General features: G+C 46.8%; 1 protein-coding gene across 3 annotated transcripts in view; it reads left to right on the forward strand.

The window, feature by feature from the left end:
* The window catches only part of ME3 (malic enzyme 3), a 98,730-nt gene that overhangs the window by 41,286 nt on the left and 37,792 nt on the right, over nucleotides 1–19,652 (forward strand). For all 3 annotated transcript variants that reach the window (XM_083736800.1, XM_083736801.1, XM_083736802.1), the window contains exons 3-5: nucleotides 5,324–5,457; nucleotides 7,459–7,608; nucleotides 15,160–15,235. In XM_083736800.1, the coding sequence (XP_083592926.1) occupies nucleotides 5,324–5,457; nucleotides 7,459–7,608; nucleotides 15,160–15,235 (360 nt within the window). The remainder of the gene's footprint in view (nucleotides 1–5,323; nucleotides 5,458–7,458; nucleotides 7,609–15,159; nucleotides 15,236–19,652) is intronic.

Raw genomic sequence — 19,652 nt, forward strand, 5'->3', positions numbered from 1 at the left:
AAAAATTCAGCTTTGTTGACGGGCCCTGGGTTCTAGTCTTTGGGAAGGGCCGTAACTCAGTGGTTAGAGCATCTGTTTTGCATGCAGGAGGTTTGAGGTTCAATCCCTCACATCCCGAAAACCCCGGAGAGCAACTGCCAGTCAGTGTAGACAATACTGAGGTAGATGGGCCAATGGGCTTGGCTTGGTAGAAAACTGCTTCCTTTATTATGCGAGAGGAAGATAAACTTCTCTTTATCTTCTTCTTTTGCAGCTTCTGACATCAACCAGAGTGAATAGCTAATTAGGAACCACGTGGTTGATTTTTAATAGGTTTGGGACCATTTACCCTCCTTCCTTCACACGGTTGGCATCACCCATAGTTGGTTGAGGCACATTATCTGGACTCTTGCCGAGTTATCTGTTAGGAGCGCAAGGTCAAAAGGGAGCAAAGTTCACCTCTCAGGCTTGGCTCCGCTCCTCTTCTGACGCACAGAACACTTCGCGTCGGCATTTGCGGAATTTAAAAAGCTTCGTCAGGAAATCGCCACAGGAAAACCCACTCCTTTAGGCCACCTTGCCATTTATGATATTTCCCTTTGGCATTGGCAGTCGTCCTGGCACCGGGGCCTCAGATTCGTAGATCGTAGACATTAACAGGATTTGCCTGTTGGGAATGAAACAATCTCCAGCCGAGGAATCTCAAGCAGCAGGGCCAGGAAATATTATGCTTGAGGTGCGAGGGCTTTTGGTTGCAGAGTGGTTAGCAGAGGAACATACAAAGCTTCCTCCAAGTCGGACCACCAGCTCATCAAGTTAAATACCTTGGATATGAGACGATAATCTTTATTGTCATTGTCCCATACAGAACAACAAAATTGAAAAAATCTACATCAGACATTCAAAAACCAACAAGCCTGCTATCCCAGCTATCCCAGCCCTAAAAACTCTGCTACCCCATATTTATTTATTTATTTATTTTAGCAAAACTTTTATTAGTTTTTACAATATCGACGACAAACAAAAACATAAAACAAACAAAACATAACAAACATAAATCCTAAACTTATTGAAAATAACAGTTATTTACTTTGCTGATACCCCATATTTAAATACAATATACTCCCACAGAGACTACTTTACACTGCGTTTAAAACCAAAATCACATTTGGATAAAAACTGTTTCTTAGGCGGCTAGTCCTAGTCTTTATAACCCTGTACCTTCTTCCAGAGGGATGCGGGTGGCACTGTGGGTTAAACCACAGAGCCTAGGGCTTGCTGATCAGAAGGTTGGCAGTTCGAATCCCCACAACGGGGTGAGCTCCCGTTGCTCGGTCCCTGCTCCTGCCAACCTAGCAGTTCAAAAGCACCTCAAAGTGCAAGTAGATAAATAGGTACCACTCCGGCGGGAAGGTAAACTGAGTTTCTGTGCGCTGCTCTGGTTCGCCAGAAGCGGCTTAGTCATGCTGGCCACATGACCTGGAAGCTGTACGTCGGCTCCCTCGGCCAGTAAAGCGAGATGAGCGCCGCAACCCCAGAGTCGGTCACGATTGGACCTAATGGTCAGGGGTCCCTTTACCTTTATTCTATTTTACTGGAAACATTTAGGGGACTAGCCCAGTCCACTAACCACACACCATTGCTCTCTGCACTTGTGAGTCATATGACCTCCAACAGTGGAGGAAGCATATGGCACTAGCTCCCATTGGCCTCTCAAGGTTTTCCTTTTTAGCTAAATGCCTGAGGTATGTGATGCCTTGCATGTTGCTTATCAACCCTAATCTAGCAGTGGCTGGGCCACTTGTGGCATGTGAACTGCCACAGCTCTGCTGGCAGGTGCTGGGAGCTGCGTGGAATCTGCCTCCAGTTAAAAAGTAAGGCACTGAAATCCCCATAGGAACATAGGAATCTGCCCTATACAAAGTCAGAACATTGGTCCGCCTTGTTGGCTATTTTGCAGATTAGTTGCGCTGCAGAAGGCGTGCTGGGGAGACCACACATTTCAAGAAACACAAAAGTAACTTTTGCTACGTTTTAATAACAAAAAGAAAAACTCCTTTTACACTAAATTACAATATATCAGTAAGTATCTCCCATCCACCAGGGTACAAAGAGAGTTACATGCTGCTCTTTATGTACCATACCCAACAGCTTAATTACCACAACTTAACAGCACCTGCTATACAGTGGTGCCTTGGGTTAAGTACTTAATTCATTCCGGAGGTCCGTTCTTAACCTGAAACTATTCTTAACCTGAAGCACCACTTTAGCTAATGGGGCTTCCTGCTGCTGCCACGCCGCCAGAGCACGATTTCTGTTCTCATCCTGAAGCAAAGTTCTTAACCCGAGGTATTATTTCTGGCTTAGCGGAGTCTGTAACCTGAAGCGTATGTAACCTGAGGTACCTAGGTCACATTATTTGCTCTGGCCTTTAAAGAAATACACATCTTGTGGAACAATAATGAACCTTCAAATTTAAAGAGACCATTCAACACGCCTATCTCAATATTGTCTGCACTGGCTGGCAGCGGCTCACCAGAGTTTCAAATAAGGGTTTCTTCAGGGAAGACACACAGGTTCTGAGTTTAAAAAAACAACACCACAGTGTTGCAAATCGTATGCGATGGTTGCCATGGAGCATAAATCAAAGCCAATACTTGAATAAAAATATTTTCCTTGGGTTCAGCCTGATAGGTTAACACGTGCTGTTCACTTGAATTGTTTGTTGTTACGTGGAAGCCATGAGTCACGCCACCTCCGGGAAACCTTTTCAAATGGGTTCTTTTTTTTAAAAAAAAAAGTGTATGTTTCATTTCTGAATATTCCAATGCAATAACTTAAATGAAAACAATATTATTTTTGGCACGCCCATCCCGATCTGTTTAGTCATCTCTGTAGCACGTGCTGGCTCAGAGGAAGGTTGTGTGCAGCTGAATCTGCCAGCAAAGCACTCTCCCGTTCTGTGGTTTCCAGCAACTGGTATTCAGAAGCATTGCTGCCTTTGACTGTGGAGGCAAAGCACATCCATCTTGGCTAGTAGCAATTGATTGCCTTTTCCTCCCTTGGGGCTCTGTCCGGGTCCCATGTGCTCCCTACCTTTGCTGGCTGTGCTTTCTACCATCTTGGACTCTGATGAGGCCCCATGCTTGCCTGCGTGGAGGATAGAGAGAGGTGTATCATACCCTCCAGCATGTCTAAGGGAAAAACCAGGACACTATTTTTCCAAGACGCCATCTTCCCGCTTTTTCTCACGAGGGCATGGCGGCCATTTTGGGTGTCATGGTCTCACACAATGTCATGCTGCGATTCCCCCCTAAAAAAACCAGCGGGTTTTTTTGGGTAAAAGGTAAAGGGACCCCTAACCATTAGGTCCAGTCGTGGCCGACTCTGGGGTTGCGGCGCTCATCTCACTTTATTGGCCGAGGGAGCCAGCGTACAGCTTCCAGGTCATGTGGCCAGCATGACTAAGCCGCTTCTGGCGAACCAGAGCAGCGCATGAAAACAGCATTTACCTTCCTGCCAGAGCGGTACCTATTTATCTACTTGTATTTTGACATGCTTTCAAACTGCTAGGTGGACAGGAGCAGGGACAGAGCAACGGGAGCTCACCCCTTCACGGGGATTCGAACCACCAAGCTTCTGATCGGCAAGCCCTAGGCTCTGTGGTTTAACCCACAGCGCCACCCGCGTCCCTTTTTTGGGTACGGCGCCCCAAAATGCATGTTTTTGAATCCTATGCAAGATTGCAGCCCACTTTTGGAGGGGGTGGGAATCGTGGCACGGAATTGCACGAGATCATGACACCCAAAATGGCGGCCGTGCTCTCATGGAATAAACAGAGAATGGCTCTCTCTAATGTACACAAAGGCATCTTGGATGATGCGGACGCCTTTGGGACCTCTCTCTGCTCCAGCACCAGGATGCATGCCTGAGGGAGATACTGGCCATTTTTATTCTCGGGATTCCCTTCCAGCTGGCTGAAATTCTTCTTGGCCCTGAAATAAAAAATGCCCCTAGAGAGGCTTCTGTGGTTTATCACTGAGGCTTCTGGCCTAACCTGTCTCTTCAACCCTCTGAGGATTATTTGGCCTGGGAAGCTGGACTCTCCCTGGCCAAGGTGTCGGAGAAGGGGGTGATGTCATGGTTGAGAGGTGTCCGGCCCTCAAGTGTTTTGAGCAGGAAGAATCCCATCCCTTCCCTGAGCCTGAAGAAGCTCTCTTTCTTTCTTTCTTTCTTTCTTTCTTTCTTTCTTTCTCTCTCTCTCTCTCTCTCTCTCTCTCTCTCTCTCTGTTATAAGAATATTAGCAGGTCCAGTGCTTTTTTTCTGGGGGTACGCAGGGGTAAGCATATCCCTAAACATTTTGTGAATCTAAGTTTGGCCACATTGAGGGGCAGTATTTCAATACGATAAGGAAAATGAGAGTACCCCTAAACATTTTTTAAAAGGAAAAAAGGCACTAAGCAGGTCAAAGATGTTAAGCCACTGCAGAGCTGATTGACAACCTGATTTATACCGCTACTACTAGCCTTTATTGGCATAAGTTAAAACAGTAAAACCATACATACCAACTGAGCTATCCCTAGTGAATTGCACAACCATTGATAATTGGGTGCTCATTCAAGTTGGACTTTCTGCTGTAAGGAAAGTTATGGGGAAATGCATTAGAAAGTGTAGGGTGGGACAATGCATTGGAAACAAATCAGAATGTGCACTTGTTCAGTAGCCAATGGTGGAATCTAGACCCTTTGAAAATGCTTTTTTTAAAGTGTTTTGAAAAAATACATTGGATTTTCCATAAGGCTCACTGTCGCCATGTCGTTTCACATTGTATCTTGCACTTAAAACACGCTTAAAACAATTTATTTGCAGCCGTATAGCTGAGTCCAGTGTCCCCTGATCCCCATGCAGACAAATCAGAGTGAACGTTCAATAAAAAGGTTGTTTGGAAGCACCCTGTGTCAAGAGGGAAGAAGCTGTGACCACCCCCCAGGTGTTGTTACACTCCAACTCCCATCAGCCCCCAGCTGGCATGGCCAGTGATCAGGGATGATGGGATTTGTAGTCCAGAGTTGCTCCATCCCTGACATAGAGTTTAGGCTGGCTCAGTTCCTCAGAGCCCTGAAACTCACCTGCTGGCCTCAGCCTCAGCTTCACTCACCTCAGAAGGTTGTTGTGAGAATGCAAGAGGGGTGGAGGACTCAAAATGCCTCCCAAGAAGTTCTTATTCTTTGTGGCGTATCCCAAAGAGAGTCCACCAAAGTGGAAATCTAATAATACTTCCTTTCTGTTAAGAGAGCCTCTCCATTCCATAACTGCTTCAACACATCCTCTCTTCCTTCCTAGGGAATGGCCTTTACCCTCGAAGAGAGGCTTCAGCTGGGAATCCACGGCCTGCTCCCTCCTTGCTTCCTGAGCCAAGACGTTCAAGTTCTCCGCGTCCTCAAAAGCTACGAGACCAAATCCAGCGATCTAGACAAGTAAGCAAGATGTGAGGCGAGAGCGCTAGGGAAGGGGCTGTGGCTGGAGCTAAACGTTAGGAAGGATGCATGTAAGATAAGGTTGCTGACCCCGAAGAACTCTGTGGGTGGCAGAGAAACCTGCAATATGACAGCATGCCTTACATTGTTTGCAAGAGCAGATGGTTGACAGTGGTTAGAAGGTCCCCATTAAAAACAGTTTAAAAGAAATGGCAAATGCAACTAGAGTGGGTTCAAACATATATATCTCAGGGAGGAAATATATCTCAAAGATCAGGATGAAAGGGTGCGTCTTCTGCATACTATGAAAGTTGCGCAATGAAGGTCCCAGGTGCACCTCTTTGAGGAGAGAGTTCTCCAACTTAGGGGCTACCACAGAGAAGGCCCTCTCCTGGGCCAACACCACCCCAGGCTTCTAAGGGTGTTAGAACTGCCAAGAGGACCTCCTCTGCTGATCACAACACCCAAAAGGAAGGAGGTGGTCTCTAAGAGAAGGAGGTGGTCTCACAGATATTTGGGGCCTAAGTGATTTAGGGCTTTATACACTAGCGTTTGCGGAGGAAGTAGAGTAGTAAAGGGTAGTTGCTTTCAATGCAGCCAATGTTTCTGCTTCCAGCCTGAAATGAAATGGGGACCATCCCCCTACCATATCCTTATTATTGCTTGTGGAGTTGCCATCGCTTTCCCTCTTTCGATTCACCTTGATCCCACATGACCTCATGTGTGATGCTCTCACAATCCCTTCTCCAACACCAAGAGCTCTGTATTCCTCACCACGTAATAAAACTGGCAGGTAGCCTTTCTCTGGTTAGAGGATGGAGGGATGTTCACCCCACCCACCCACCCCCAGCTCACCGAGGAGTTAATAATAAATAAACAAAATTGCACAGAAGCCATGGCTTCTCTTGCTTTGCATAATTTATCCTACCATCTTTACATTTCTTTTCTTCTTTTTTGTATTTTTATTAAAGATTTTCTTGATTTACAGAAGTATGTGTAATGTCTCTCTCTTGTATTTTTTCCATGTAACATTTTTGCAAATCAGTTTCATTTGTTGAGACATTAGGAAGAAAAGGGGGAGAGGGGTGGAGGGGGGGAAGATGGGTGAGGGTGGGGTCGGGTGACGATGTTTCTATTTTGCTTAATGTATGTAGGGTTTGGTGTCAGTGTTGCTCTGCTGTTCACTTGTGTTCCTTTGGTGGTGAGAGGGGTTGGTGTTGGCCTAGGGTGTGGTTATTCATTTGTGATTGGCTGTGGTGATCTTTGTTTTCATGTGTGAGTGGGGTGGGTGGGTGTTTTGGATCAGGTTAGCCATATTGATTTGTATGCTGTTGGTGGATTACTGTCATTGTCTTGTTGGGCTGTGTATGTGATGAAGGGGAGCCATACCGGGGTAAAGGTGTCTTCTTCTGTTTGTCCCCGTGTCAGTTTCAGTTTATTGGTTAATTTTTCTAGTAGGGCTGTTTCCCCTACTATTTGGTACCATTGGTCCATGCTTACTCCTGACAGGTCTCTCCAGTGTCTGGTTATGGTGTTTATGGCTGCTGAAAGTGGGTGGGTTATGAGTTCTTTGTGGTGTAAATGGGCATTGTGGTCTTGGGAGATGTTTAGTAAGGCCAGTTCTGGGGTGATTTCTAATACTTGCTTAGTTGTTTTACATATTTCTCGTATGCCATCTTTACATCTCTCTGTAATTTGCTTTGATTTTCCAAGGACTGAGGAGGGGCAAGGAGCTCTGTCTGCTTGGAATCTTAGGCTGTAGTCCTGTGCTCACTTACCTGGGAGTAAGGCTCTCTTAGCCCTACCTGGGGGTACCAGAGATTAAACATGGAACCTCTTGCCTAATAGCAGCTATAAGAAGCATGGGTTGAGATGGCGGAAGTTTCTCCCCCCCCCCCCAAATCTGGCAGAGAACTGTCTCTGTTGCTTCTGCTTAGTATCAGCAATGCCTCTCTTATGTTTTTCTTCCCCCTCTTCCCCCCTCCCGCTGCCCCCTGCCAGGTATATCATCCTTATGACGCTCCAAGACCGAAATGAGAAGCTGTTCTACCGGGTCCTCACGTCGGACATAGAAAGATTCATGCCTATAGTATACACTCCCACCGTCGGCTTGGCCTGTCAGCAGTATGGGCTGGCTTTCAGAAGGCCTCGGTGAGTAGACGGGATTATTTTTATCTCTCTTACCCCATCATTGTGCCACCCCGCCCACCACCCCATGCTTAATTGGAAACGAATGTTCCTTTTGTCATTGGTACACCTCTTAATGTGGGTGGCCCTCAAGAAAAAAAAGAAACACCCTTCACGATTCTTGATGAAACGATGCAGCTATCAAAAACAGTTTGCATGTGTTTGCTTAATGGCATGCTGGGGAGAATTCCTGCAAAACAAGAGCAGTTTTGTTCAAGAACAGGACAGTGCAATCTAGCTAAATTTAACTGCAAAAACATTCTCACTTGAGCCCTCCTCTGTCAGTTCCATAACCTTTAAGATTCTTGTTGTCCTGCTGATCAACCCTTGGGGGTAAACAGCGTTTGCTGTGTGATTTGTCATGAGGGCTGGTTGAGCAAATACCTTTTTGCTGCGTCAGGAGACAGAAATCGCTATGCCTGTGAACCATGCCTGCAGACCGTGGGCAGGGGACTTGCCGGCACCTGGGTGGCAAACTTCGCAAGAGTCAGGGCGGAGCAAGGCAAAGGTGGCAGGTTTAGGACAGCCCAAGAGCCCTTAACGAGAGCTGTCAATCAGCCTGCCAGCAGCTTCTTCCTGCTTCCTTTTATAAGGAAAGGTCAAGTAGGGCCAGGGGAGCTAACTTTCCAAGGCACGTGGTCACTGCATTCTGTGGGAGGATTTACCCTCCAGCTCCCTAAAATATCAGAAGCCCCTTCCATTGCAGCGGGGCCTTCACTGTGGCTGCCCCTGTTCTGTGGAACAGTGTCCCGGTTGAGCTAGGACAGTACTATCAGATTCCAGTTGCTGGAAATCACAGCTAGGAAGAGCACCGTTGCACTCAGATTCAGCTTGCAAGTTTTCCAGGAGTGGCGTCTGGTTGGCCGCTGGGAGAACAAAGAGCTGGACGAGATGGGCAACTCTCCATTGGCAGAGCATTAAACCCTTAATCTCAGAGTTCTGAGTCCAAGCCCCACATTGGGCAAAACACTAGGGGGTTGGACTAGATGACCCTCGTGGTCCCGTCCAACTCTATGATCCTAACTGCTCCAGCAGCCTGTTCTTATGCAGGCAGCAACTTTTGGACAACTGCAGATTACTCATCCTTGGTATAGATTCTCTGTGCTTTTAAAAGTAGCCCCTGAGGAAAAGGGAACTCAGTTGATATGTCTTGGATTTGTTTCACAATCTTCTTAAACTAACCCCACATTGCTTTGTGAACATTGACTGGAGAAGAGTCCTGCTGGATTGGGCCAAACGACCCCAGCAACCTCTTTTCACCAGATGCCTGTGGGAAGCCTGGAAGAAGGATCTGAGTGCCACAGCACTCTGCCTACTTCTGCTTCAGTATTCAGAAGCGTAACACTTCCAGAACTGGAGACTGACCGTAATGGCTAGTTCCTGAAGGATCATCTCTTATATGAAGCTGCCTTTTCTCTGAGATCATCCTCAGAGGCCCTGCTTCTGGTGACGCTTCCATCAGAGGTTAGGCAGGTGTTTGTTGAAGACAGGGCCTTCTCAGTGGCGGCACCCCGATTTTGGAAAACTCTCCCCAGGCAAGTGTTCCTGGTGACTATACTGCTCACTTTTCAGGCACCAGGTAAAGCTCATTTTATTCTCCTGCCATTGAGCTTGCTGCTGGTTCTAATGCTTTTGTTGTTTTTCTCTTCCTGCTGTTGGCTTTAACCCTTGTTTTTATTGGATGGTGTCTCTATTGCTTTATGGTTGGTTTATGGGTTTTACATTGCTAATGTAAGCAGCTTTAGACAATTAATAGGAAAGACATGGAACGAATATATTCAATATAACAACGGATACACCCTCTTGGCTTGCTTTATGGAGATTATCAGCCATTCTGTTAGAGACCTGCCAATTTTATTCTTAGTACAGCTCTTAGTAGAACACTAAGTGTATAATTAATAATACAGAATAATTGTGCCTGTTGTGCAGAATGCAGAAGTATAACCAGCTGTTTTTTCAACTTTCCAATGTCGTATATCAGGTAACCAGTTCTCCCCTGGATTCCATTAGCAATGGCCAGTTTACAAATCTGAATCAAATTACATCTGGCTGTGTCCATTTCAGGCTTTCTTCCCATGGCCAGCCTTTCCAAACCTGGTGCCCTCCAGATGTTTTGGACTACAACTCCCATCAGACCAACTGAGGCTGATGGGAACTGTAATGGAAAAAAATCTGGATGGGACGAGGCTTGGGGAGGCTGTCATTATATTCCCAGTTTGCTCTGTCAATAGATTACGAGCCGTTTTGTAATATCAGAAGTCGGAGAAGAAATGAGCAGAAATTGCTGGTGTTTGCCTATTTTGTCCCATCACTGGCGGAGGAAGAGGAGTGCGGGGGGAGCGCAGTGACCCCGGCAGTGCAATCCCGGTGGGGTGCCATTGCGGCTGCCCCCCACCTAAGCGCCAGACCCCCGGGATGCGCGCCAGCCCTGCCCCCACCTGCTCTCCACCCCTTAGTGGCGGAGCTCTGCCCCTGTGTCCCATACCCAGAACAGAAGTCAATCCAGTGAATAGAGTTGGCATTCACTGTTGTTGCTTTCAGTACACAAATGTAACTCTGGCTTTTGCTATTTTGTTGAATACGTCCTCGCTTCTCAGGCGTGAGCCAGCAATAAATCACACTGAGTAAGTGAAGTTTATTAGAAGAAACAAAGTCTGCTCAGGAGTGCCAGGCCTAATGAGCACAGCAACTCTTCTTAGAGAGCCAGTGTGGTGTAGTGGTTAAGAGCAATAGACTCGTAATCTGGTGAACCAGGTTCGCGTCTCCGCTCCTCCACATGCAGCTGCTGGGTGACCTTGGGCCAGTCACACTTCTCTGAAGTCTCTCAGCCCCACTCACCTCACAGAGTGTTTGTTGTGGGGGAGGACGGGAAAGGAGAATGTTAGCCGCTTTGAGACTCCTTAGGGTAGTGATAAAGCGGGATATAAAATCCAAACTCTTCTCTTCTTAGTAGGTCTTGCCCCTATGAGGCAGTTGTGGAGACTGAAGGTCCTTGCCTCCCCACAGCTGCCCAAGTCTCCATCTCTCCAGGGTCCTTCCTAAGCAATCTGAGACTTGCGCCTGTGTGTGTCTCTGCTCTTCCCTCTTCATGCCTCTTCTGGTTCTGGGAGACCAGGGGGGAAGGGAAGCTTGTTGCAGCAGGAGGGGGAGATATCTGTGACTCTGCACCAGCCTGACTCATCTCTGCCTCTTGTCCTCCCTCATCCCTCTCCACTGCTTCAGCTTCTGCCTCTGGTGCTGGACTTCTCTCTGGCACAGACTCTCCCAGCTCACTAAGCCCTGTTATCTCTTCAGCTTCTGGCTCCTCCTCTTCCCAGTCTCCTCCCTCTTCTCCCTCTGACCACTCCCACCACCGCTTCCCGGGCTCTGAGCCTTCTTCCTTTGGGGGTTTGCAGGATTTTGGCCATGGTGGGTGGGGCTGATAAGAGCTGGAGTCCCACAAGGTCTGGGCAGGTTCCCTCACCTGCTACTAGCTCCTCAAAGTGCAGTTGTTTTCCTAATTCACAAAGAAGGCAAGACTTCCTCTGCAAAAGTTCCTCTGCCAGTAATTCAGTTCCAGCTCTTTTGGAAGCTGCCTTCTCAAGACATCTTTTTCCAATTATCTGCTTCTCGACCCCCTAGAAACTTCCTCTTTTATCACGATTAAAAGGGGTGGTTTTCACTTGAGAAATAATGCTCTTCTTGTTTACGTTAAGCATTTTTCTTCCTTCCTTAGAAAAGTTCTTGTCCCGTCAGATTTGGCTGGGTGAGGATATAATGCTGGCTCTCTGATGGCTGCAGTTCACATAATCAGAATGGGTTAGGGGAAACCACAAAAAAATCAGAACCGATTAGTTTCAGACAGAAGCGTCTCCCAGCTCTACCACAAGATGCCTGGGACTGAACCAGGGACGTTCTGTGTCTTCCCCCCCAGTTCTGCAAAGCCTGAAGGGATAGCGGCATCGATCCACTCCAGTTTGAATTGCGGAAGAGGAAAAGAGTTTGTTAACCCCATTCTCCATGGTAATGGGCTGTAGCTCAGTGACACAGCAGCTGCTTTCGCATGCAGATGGTCCCGAGGGAACATTGTAGAACAACAAATAAAGAGCATGATATGTGGACAGTCCAATATAAATCAATTTCTAGTGCACTGTTACTGTGTCAGTGACATGGTGCAGAATACAGTGGTACCTCGGGTTAAGAACTTAATTCGTTCTGGAGGTCCGTTCTTTACCTGAAACTGTTCTTAACCTGAGGTACCACTTTAGCTAATGGGGCCTCCCGCTGCCGCCACATCCTGTTCTCATCCTGAAGCAAAGTTCTTAACCGGAGATATTATTTCTAGGTTAGCGGAGTCTGTAACCTCTTCTGAAGGCTGGCGGGGGGCGAAAGTCTTTGCTCCCCCCCACCTGCCTTCCCGGGGGCTTTAAAATCGCCCCGGGACAGCGGAGAAGCCTTCGCTGCCGCCCGCCAGCATTTTAAAAAAACCCGGGACAGCGGAGAAGTCCTCTGCTGTCCCGGGGTTTTTTAAAATCTGGGGGTGGGAAGAAAAGCCCTTGTTCCCCCCCCCCCAGCCTTCAGAAGAGGTCGGGGGACAGACTGTCCCCGGACCTGGTCTGAAGGCGGTTTCCATAGGAACGCATTGATTGATTTTCAATGCATTCCTATGGGAAACCGTGCTTCGCAAGACGAAAAAACTTGCGAAACGAATTAATTTCGTCTTGCGAGGCACCACTGTAATCTGATTTTGAAAGATCCATGAAGCAGGGAGGGAACTCACGAACCCCCTGTCTCCTCCTGATCATAGTCTCCTAACTATGATCAGGCAAGTTAGATCTGTGCTGGACCTTTACAGAGACAGCATTGTTTATATACTGGAAACACTTAACTAGTTATCCCAATACATTCATTAAGCTGATTTCAAGAACAGACAGAGAGCGCAATAGTACGACAAGCAATTTTCTTCATTGGCAATAAAATTCTAGCTGGATTGAAAGATCATCTTTCCCCCCCCCTCACTTTTTTTACTGTTATGAGAAGAGGGTTGTTGCAACAGGAGGGAGCCATTCCTGAGATATGTGGGTTTCATGTTTATGGAAAAGGGAGCCAAAATTCCTTTCCCCACTTCTTTAGTTTCCTTTCATAAAAAAGGCTTCCTTTCTTCAGATACATCTGCTTTCTGTACGCTTCCAGCCACTGAAGCAGTTATTTCTCTCAAGAAGCTAAATGATTTCTGCCAAAGACTACACCCCATATGACCCGTCACCTCTAGCCAACTTGCAAAAAAACTTTTGTCTTCATTGGCCGCATTCGCATGGCACAATAAATCTGGCTTTCTCACTTATCGCGGTTTCTGATGCACGCTCCCCAATCGCTTCTGCTTTGCTCCTACACAGTGTGAAGAAAAGAAATAAGCCAGGAAGCCACAATTAAAGCCTGTTGTTGTTGTTTAGTTGATTAGTCGTGTCCAACTCTTTGTGACCCCATGGACCAGAGCACGCCAGGCACTCCTGTCTTCCACTGCCTCCCACAGTTTGGTCAAACTCATGCTGGTAGCTTCGAGAACACTATCCAACCATCTCGTCCTCTGTCGCCCCCTTCTCCTTGTGCCCTCCATCTTTCCCAACATCAGGGTCTTTTCCAGGGAGTCTTCTCTTCCCATGAGGTGGCCAAAGTATTGGAGCCTCAGCTTCACGATCTGTCCTTCCTGTGAGCACTCAGGGCTGATTTCCTTCAGAATGGAGAGGTTTGATCTTCTTGCAGTCCATGGGACTCTCAAGAGTCTCCTCCAGCACCATAGTTCAACAGCATCAATTCTTCAGCGATCAGCCTTCTTTATGGTCCAGCTCTCACTTCCATACATCACTACTGGGAAAACCATAGCTTTAACTATGCGGACCTTGAGATCCTCGTGGTTTAAGGGTGTGTTTTTGCAGTGGATTCATAAAAATGCCTTGGAAAGGGCACCTTTTGGCTCTCATTCAAAGGTCTGGCTTAAAACATGCGATGGCAGCTTAAGATGGTTTCTCAGCAAAGGTAGGTGGCTTATTATCTTCTGCTTTGTGCTTGCAAATTATTTCAAGACAAATCCATCTTGACTCTCTTGTCTAGTTCCCCATTCTCCTCTTCTTCCTCCACTTCACATTAAGAGTACTTGCAGGAGGAAAGAAATTATTGGCTATTTGGTTTTTTAAAGAACAGAAAACAAAACCCTGTAACAATTAGCCGGGCCTTTGCACGTACATTCGAGAGCCAACCTATAAAAAGCAGCAATTAGTCACTGCCATTACTTCAACCCCTCGGATGGTTAATTATGATCTGTGCTTGGAGAAATGAAGTGCAGGCTCAGGCAGAGCCCTCTGTCATTACTGGAGAGCTTGTTAGCTTAAGCCTTCCCCCAAAGAGCTAAACAATTACAAATGTTTGGTTTTCAAATTTCAGGGCCTAATGCACTTGCCTTGGCGACCTTAGAAAGAATATCTGCAAACATAGCGAGTGATGGGAGTGGTTCTTTGGAAAGGCTCTCTGGAGACCCATGCTTCATTGCATACATTTTTGGGGAGTTTTCATTACTGGAAACAAAACCATGAATCCCTTATCCAAGGTTGTTGTTTTTTAATGTATTGCTGAGGGGATGCATCATTAAATTGTGCATTGTGTTACACAGAGCAGACAGGAATTTGCAGATTTAACAAAAACAAGGGAAGCAGGAGTGAAGAATGGCAATATATATATATATGCTCAGAGGTATAGAAATACACACACACACACACACACACACATATCACAAAATGCCAGAGCCAGCAAAACTCTTCTAGGAGTTAGAGCCAAACCAAGTAAGATGTTCATTGCATGAATATATTTAAAGTGCATTGTTGCTGTTGTTGTTTTTTAAAAAACCAAAACAAAACAAGCAGCTGAAGCAGAAAGAAGTTGAGCAGTAGTGGAACCATTGGGTGTGAGAAGAGAGAGAGAGTTTAGCTCAGGGGTAGGCAAACTAAGGCCTTCTCAATCTGGCCCACAAATCCGGGAATCAGTGTGTTTTTACATGAGTAGAAGGTGTGCTTTTATTTAAAATGCATCTCTAGGTTATTTCTGGGGCATAGGAATTCGTTCATTCCCCCCCCCCCCAAAAAAAAAATAGTCCGGCCAAACATATGGTCTGAGGGACAGTGGACCGGCCCATGGCTGAAAAAGGTTGCTGACCCCTGATTTAGCTCTTCCTCCATCCCTCCTGTCGTCTCTACAATGCCTCCTCCCCCAAAAAAAAGAAATCTACTATTTGCTGCATTGGTAGGGCATCCTTCATTGGCAAAAGTGGAGACTTCCATATTGATGCAAATATCAGCTGGGGGGGGGGGGGAGACTGGGATTCCCTACTCCTGGTTCAACAATTGCATGAAAGATGCAATTGTTTTTGTTTCTTGTTTTTGCGCACCAATGTATCCCTTCTTCCCCCTAAACAGCACTGCAACTTCTGAGCATCACACCTTTTCTTAGACTATGATTTCTCTGGTTTTTTCCCCTCTCCTCCAGGGGGCTGTTCATTACCATTCACGATAAAGGACATATTGCAACGATGCTGGACTCATGGCCTGAAGAAAACATAAAGGTAATGGAATATCCTCCCACATGTGAGCTCCCCAAACCAAGACACATGTCTTCCCATCTGTGTTCCCATGGGTGTTGTGTGATCCGCTTGAGATCACAAAGCCCCAAAGATGTGCTTTTTTCAGGGTGACATCTTGGCACTATGAGATCACAGTGACCCAAATGGCCGCACCCCAAAAGTGTGTGTTTTGGAGTGCTGTATGAGATCATGGTTCCCCCCCCCAAAAAAAAAACACTTTTCTCCAGGCAAGATCTCAGCAACCAAAATGGCTCCCAAGCTCACGTGATAAAAAAAACAGGATGTCCCCAGTTTTTTGAGACAGTTGTGGGGTATGTAATGGGTATCTTGACTCATTTTTAGCTGGATAGAAACTAAAGGGGTTACAAAATCTCGAGCTGCTAGAGCAGATTTCATGTTTGTGTGTGATGTATTCCAGCTGCAAAAAGCTTCAGGAATTTGGGGTTGTGCCTATGAGGGCTTTGCCCCAGAAATTAGCTTTAGTGTCAAGGCTCAGCCATTACATATCTAAAAACCAGTTCCTGGGTTCTGTCTCTTTGTCACACAGAAGTGTGACCAAGAATGGAAATCCAGAGTGGGCATAGGCAGATAGGCTGAGTTTTCTCAAGTATTCCAGATGGCCCTGGATGTTCTGAGATGCTACACTCCCATCTTGCAATATTCAGAGACTACACCGGGCAAGCAAATTGACTCTTTAAGTAGGTACAATGGTGCTTTCTGCTCCTCCCACCTACTGCAGGAATGAACGTGAACTGATAATGAAGCGGCTGCTTCTGAGCATGCGCCGTTCCTTTATCACTGAATAATTGCAACTTGATTGCATCTACTATTATGGGAGTGTGCCTTGCAGACAAAATTGCTCTCAGGTCCTTTCCCCCATTAAAAACAAAGCATTTTTGCAAATGCTACCTGTCGAAATTAAAAGACGCCTGTTCCTTGGGAGAAAGGCGATGGCAAACCTAGACAGTATCTTAAAAAGCAGAGACATCACCTTGCCAACAAAGGCCGTATAGTTAAAGCCATGGTTTTCCCAGTAATTATGTATGGAAGTGAGAGCTGGACCATAAAGAAGGCTGATCGCCAAAGAATGGATGCTTTTTAATTATGGTGCTGGAGGAAACTCTTGAGAGTCCCATGGATGGCAAGAAGATCAAACGCATCCTTTCTTAAAGAAATTAGCCCTGAGTGCTCACTGGAAGGACAGATCCTGAAGCTGAGGCTCCAATACTTTGGCCACCTCATGAGAAGAGAAGACTCCCTGGAAAAACCCCTGATGTTGAGAAAGATTGAGGGCACAAGGAGAAGGGGATGACAGAGGACGAGAAGGTTGGACAGTGTTCTAGAAGCTACAAACATGAGTCTGACCAACCTGCGGGAGGCAGTGGAAGACAGGAGTGCCTGGTGTGCTCTGGTTCATGGGGTCACGAAGAGTCGGACACGACTAAACGACTAAACAACAACAACCTGTCGATAGCTTTCTAGGGAAGCCTTGCCAAGTCACCAGCAATATCTCCAGGATCACTTGTGGGGCTGCTTTGCAAGAAATGGCCCCATTTAACATTTACAAGTTACAAGTTTGCACAGCTGAATGAGAACTTTCAGGAGTGTAAGCAAATCAAGCTCGGAGCAGTCATGAGGCTAATTTGTGGTTTGGTATTCTTAAAACACTGAGGCTCATGGGTGGTAAAGTTGCGCATGCCCAATTGCATTTGCTCTGGTTTCATCAAAATTTGCCATCAAAGTGCGAGTCCTTTGTTTTCTGCAGTCCCACGCTTGCTAAATTCCCACGTCATTTACGGTTACCGTCTGGCATGGGATTGTTGTCAGGGACTAAAGCCTGGTTCAAAAGTGCATGGAGGCAAACTGGGTTAGAAAGCAGGAAACCAGAGCCATGTCAGAGGAATATATCCAGGATTCAAGAAATGGCATTTTCCCAAGTCAGACCATTGAGTCCATCAAGCTTCAGTATTGTCTGCGCTGACTGACAGCAGCTCCTCAACATTTCAAGCAGGAGATATTCCCAGTCTTACCTGGAGAACTCTGAGGTTGCCATTCTGTACAGAAAGCAACTTGTGTTAGAGGCACTATGCGCCTGAGTGCTGGGAATCAAAAGTGGAAAGAGTGTTGTTGTGCTCGGGGGTTGTGGGTTTCTCACAAGCATCGGGTTTCTCACAAGCATCTACTATAATAATAATAATAATATAATAATAATAATAATAATTTATTATTTATACCCCGCCCATCTGGCTGGGTCCCCCCAGCCATTCTGGGCGGCTTCCAACAAAACACTAAAATACAATAACCTATTAAACATTAAAAGCTTCCCTAAACAGGGCTGCCTTTAGATGTCTTCTAAAAGTTTGGTAGCTATTTTTCTCTTTGACATCTGGTGGGAGGGCATTCCACAGGGCAGGCGCCACTACCGAGAAGGCCCTCTGCCTGGTTCCCTGTAACTTGGCTTCTTGCAGCGAGGGAACCACCAGAAGGCCCTCGGAGCTGGACCTCAGTGTCTGGGCAGAACGATGGAGGTGGATACGCTCCTTCAGTTATACTGGACTGAGGCCGTTTAGGGCTTTAAGGTCAGCACCAACACAAGCCCACTGTGGGTTTCCGTTGGATTTCTCCAACATCCCTCCAAGAAAATAAACAAGAGCCCTGCTGGAGGGCAACCAAGATGATCTGCGAACCAAGCCTTATGAGGAATGCTTGAGGGAGTTGGGTATGTTTAGCCTGGAAAAGAGGAGACTAAGAGGAGATACGATAAAAAGGTAAAGGTAAGGGGACCCCTGACCATTAGGTCCAGTCGTGGACAACTCTGGGGTTGCGGCGCTCATCTTGCTTTATTGGCCGAGGGAGCCAACGTACAGCTTCTGGATCATGTGGGCAGCATGACTAAGCCGCTTCTGGTGAACCAGAGCAGCACACGGAAACACCGTTTACCTTCCCGCCAGAGTGGTACCTATTTATCTACTTGCACTTTGATGTGCTTTCGAACTGCTAGGTTGGCAGGAGCAGGGACCGAACAACGGGAGCTCACTCTGTCGCGGAGATTCGAACCGCTGACCTTTTGATCGGCAAATCCTAGGCGCTGTGGTTTAACCCACAGCGCCACCAGCGTCCCTAGGAGATATGATAGCCATCTTCAAATATCTCAAGGTCTGCCACATGGAAGATGGAGTAAGTTTGGTTTTTTTCCAGTTTGAGAGGGTAGGACCCAAACCAATGGCTTCAAGTTACAAAAAAGGAGATTCGACTAAACATCAGGAGGAACTTTCTGACAGTAAGAGCTGTTTGACTGTGGAACGGTCTCCCTAAAGAGGTTGTGGACTCTCCTTCCTTGGAGGTTTTTAAGCAGAGGTTGGATTGCCATTTGTCATGGATGCTTTAGCTGAGACTCCTGCATTGCAAGGGGGTTGGACTACATGACTCTATGATTCTATGGATCAGGCAAACCCATCTAGCTTCAACATGGTGTCTTTATCGTGGCCAGCTAGATGCCTATGGGAAGCCCACAAGCAGCAGCTGAGCGCAACAGCGCTCTCCTCACTTCCAATTTCCACTTGCGATATTCATAGAATCACAGAATTGTAGAGTTGGAAGGGACATCAAGGGTCATCCAGTCCAACCCAGGAATATTTTCAAGGCCATACTGCCTGAGACAGTGCAGGTGTGGTACGTAGCCTCCGTGACAAGTAGCCGATAATGTCCATGGGTTTCTCTAAACCCCATTTACAGTGGTACCTTTGGTTAAGTATTTAATTCGTTCCGGAGGTCCATTCTTAACCTGAAACTGTTCTTAACCTGAAGCACCACTTTAACTAATGGGGCCTCCCGCTGCCGCCGCGCCGCCAGAGCACGATTTCTGTTCTCATCCTGAAGCAAAGTTCTTAACCTGAGAGCCAGTGTGGTGTAGTGGTTAAGAGCGGTAGTCTCGTAATCTGGGGAACCGGGTTTGCGTCTCCCCTCCTCCACATGCAGCTGCTGGGTGACCTTGGGCCAGTCACACTTCTCTGAAGTCTCTCAGCCCCACGCACCTCACAGAGTGTTTGTTCTGGGTGAGGAAGGGAAAGGAGAATGTGAGTCGCTTTGAGACTCCTTAAAGGGAGTGAAAGGCGGGATATCAAATCCAAACTCTTCTCTTCTCTTCACTAATTCTGAGTTAGCAGAGTCTGTAACCTGAAGCGTATGTAACCCGAGGTACCACTGTATTTACAGTCATACCTTGGGTTAAATGTTCTTCAGGTTGAGCGCTTCCGGGTTGCGCTCCGCGGCGACTCAGAAGTAACCTCCGGGTTTTGCCGTTCGCGTATACGCAGACAGTCAAAATGATGTCATGTGCATGCGCGGAAGCGGCAAATCGCGACCCACGCATGCACAGATGCGGGTTGCATTTGATTCT

Source organism: Podarcis gaigeae (genome assembly GCF_964106915.1).
Source record: "Podarcis gaigeae genome assembly, chromosome: 4".
Taxonomy (NCBI): Eukaryota; Metazoa; Chordata; class Lepidosauria; order Squamata; family Lacertidae; genus Podarcis; species Podarcis gaigeae.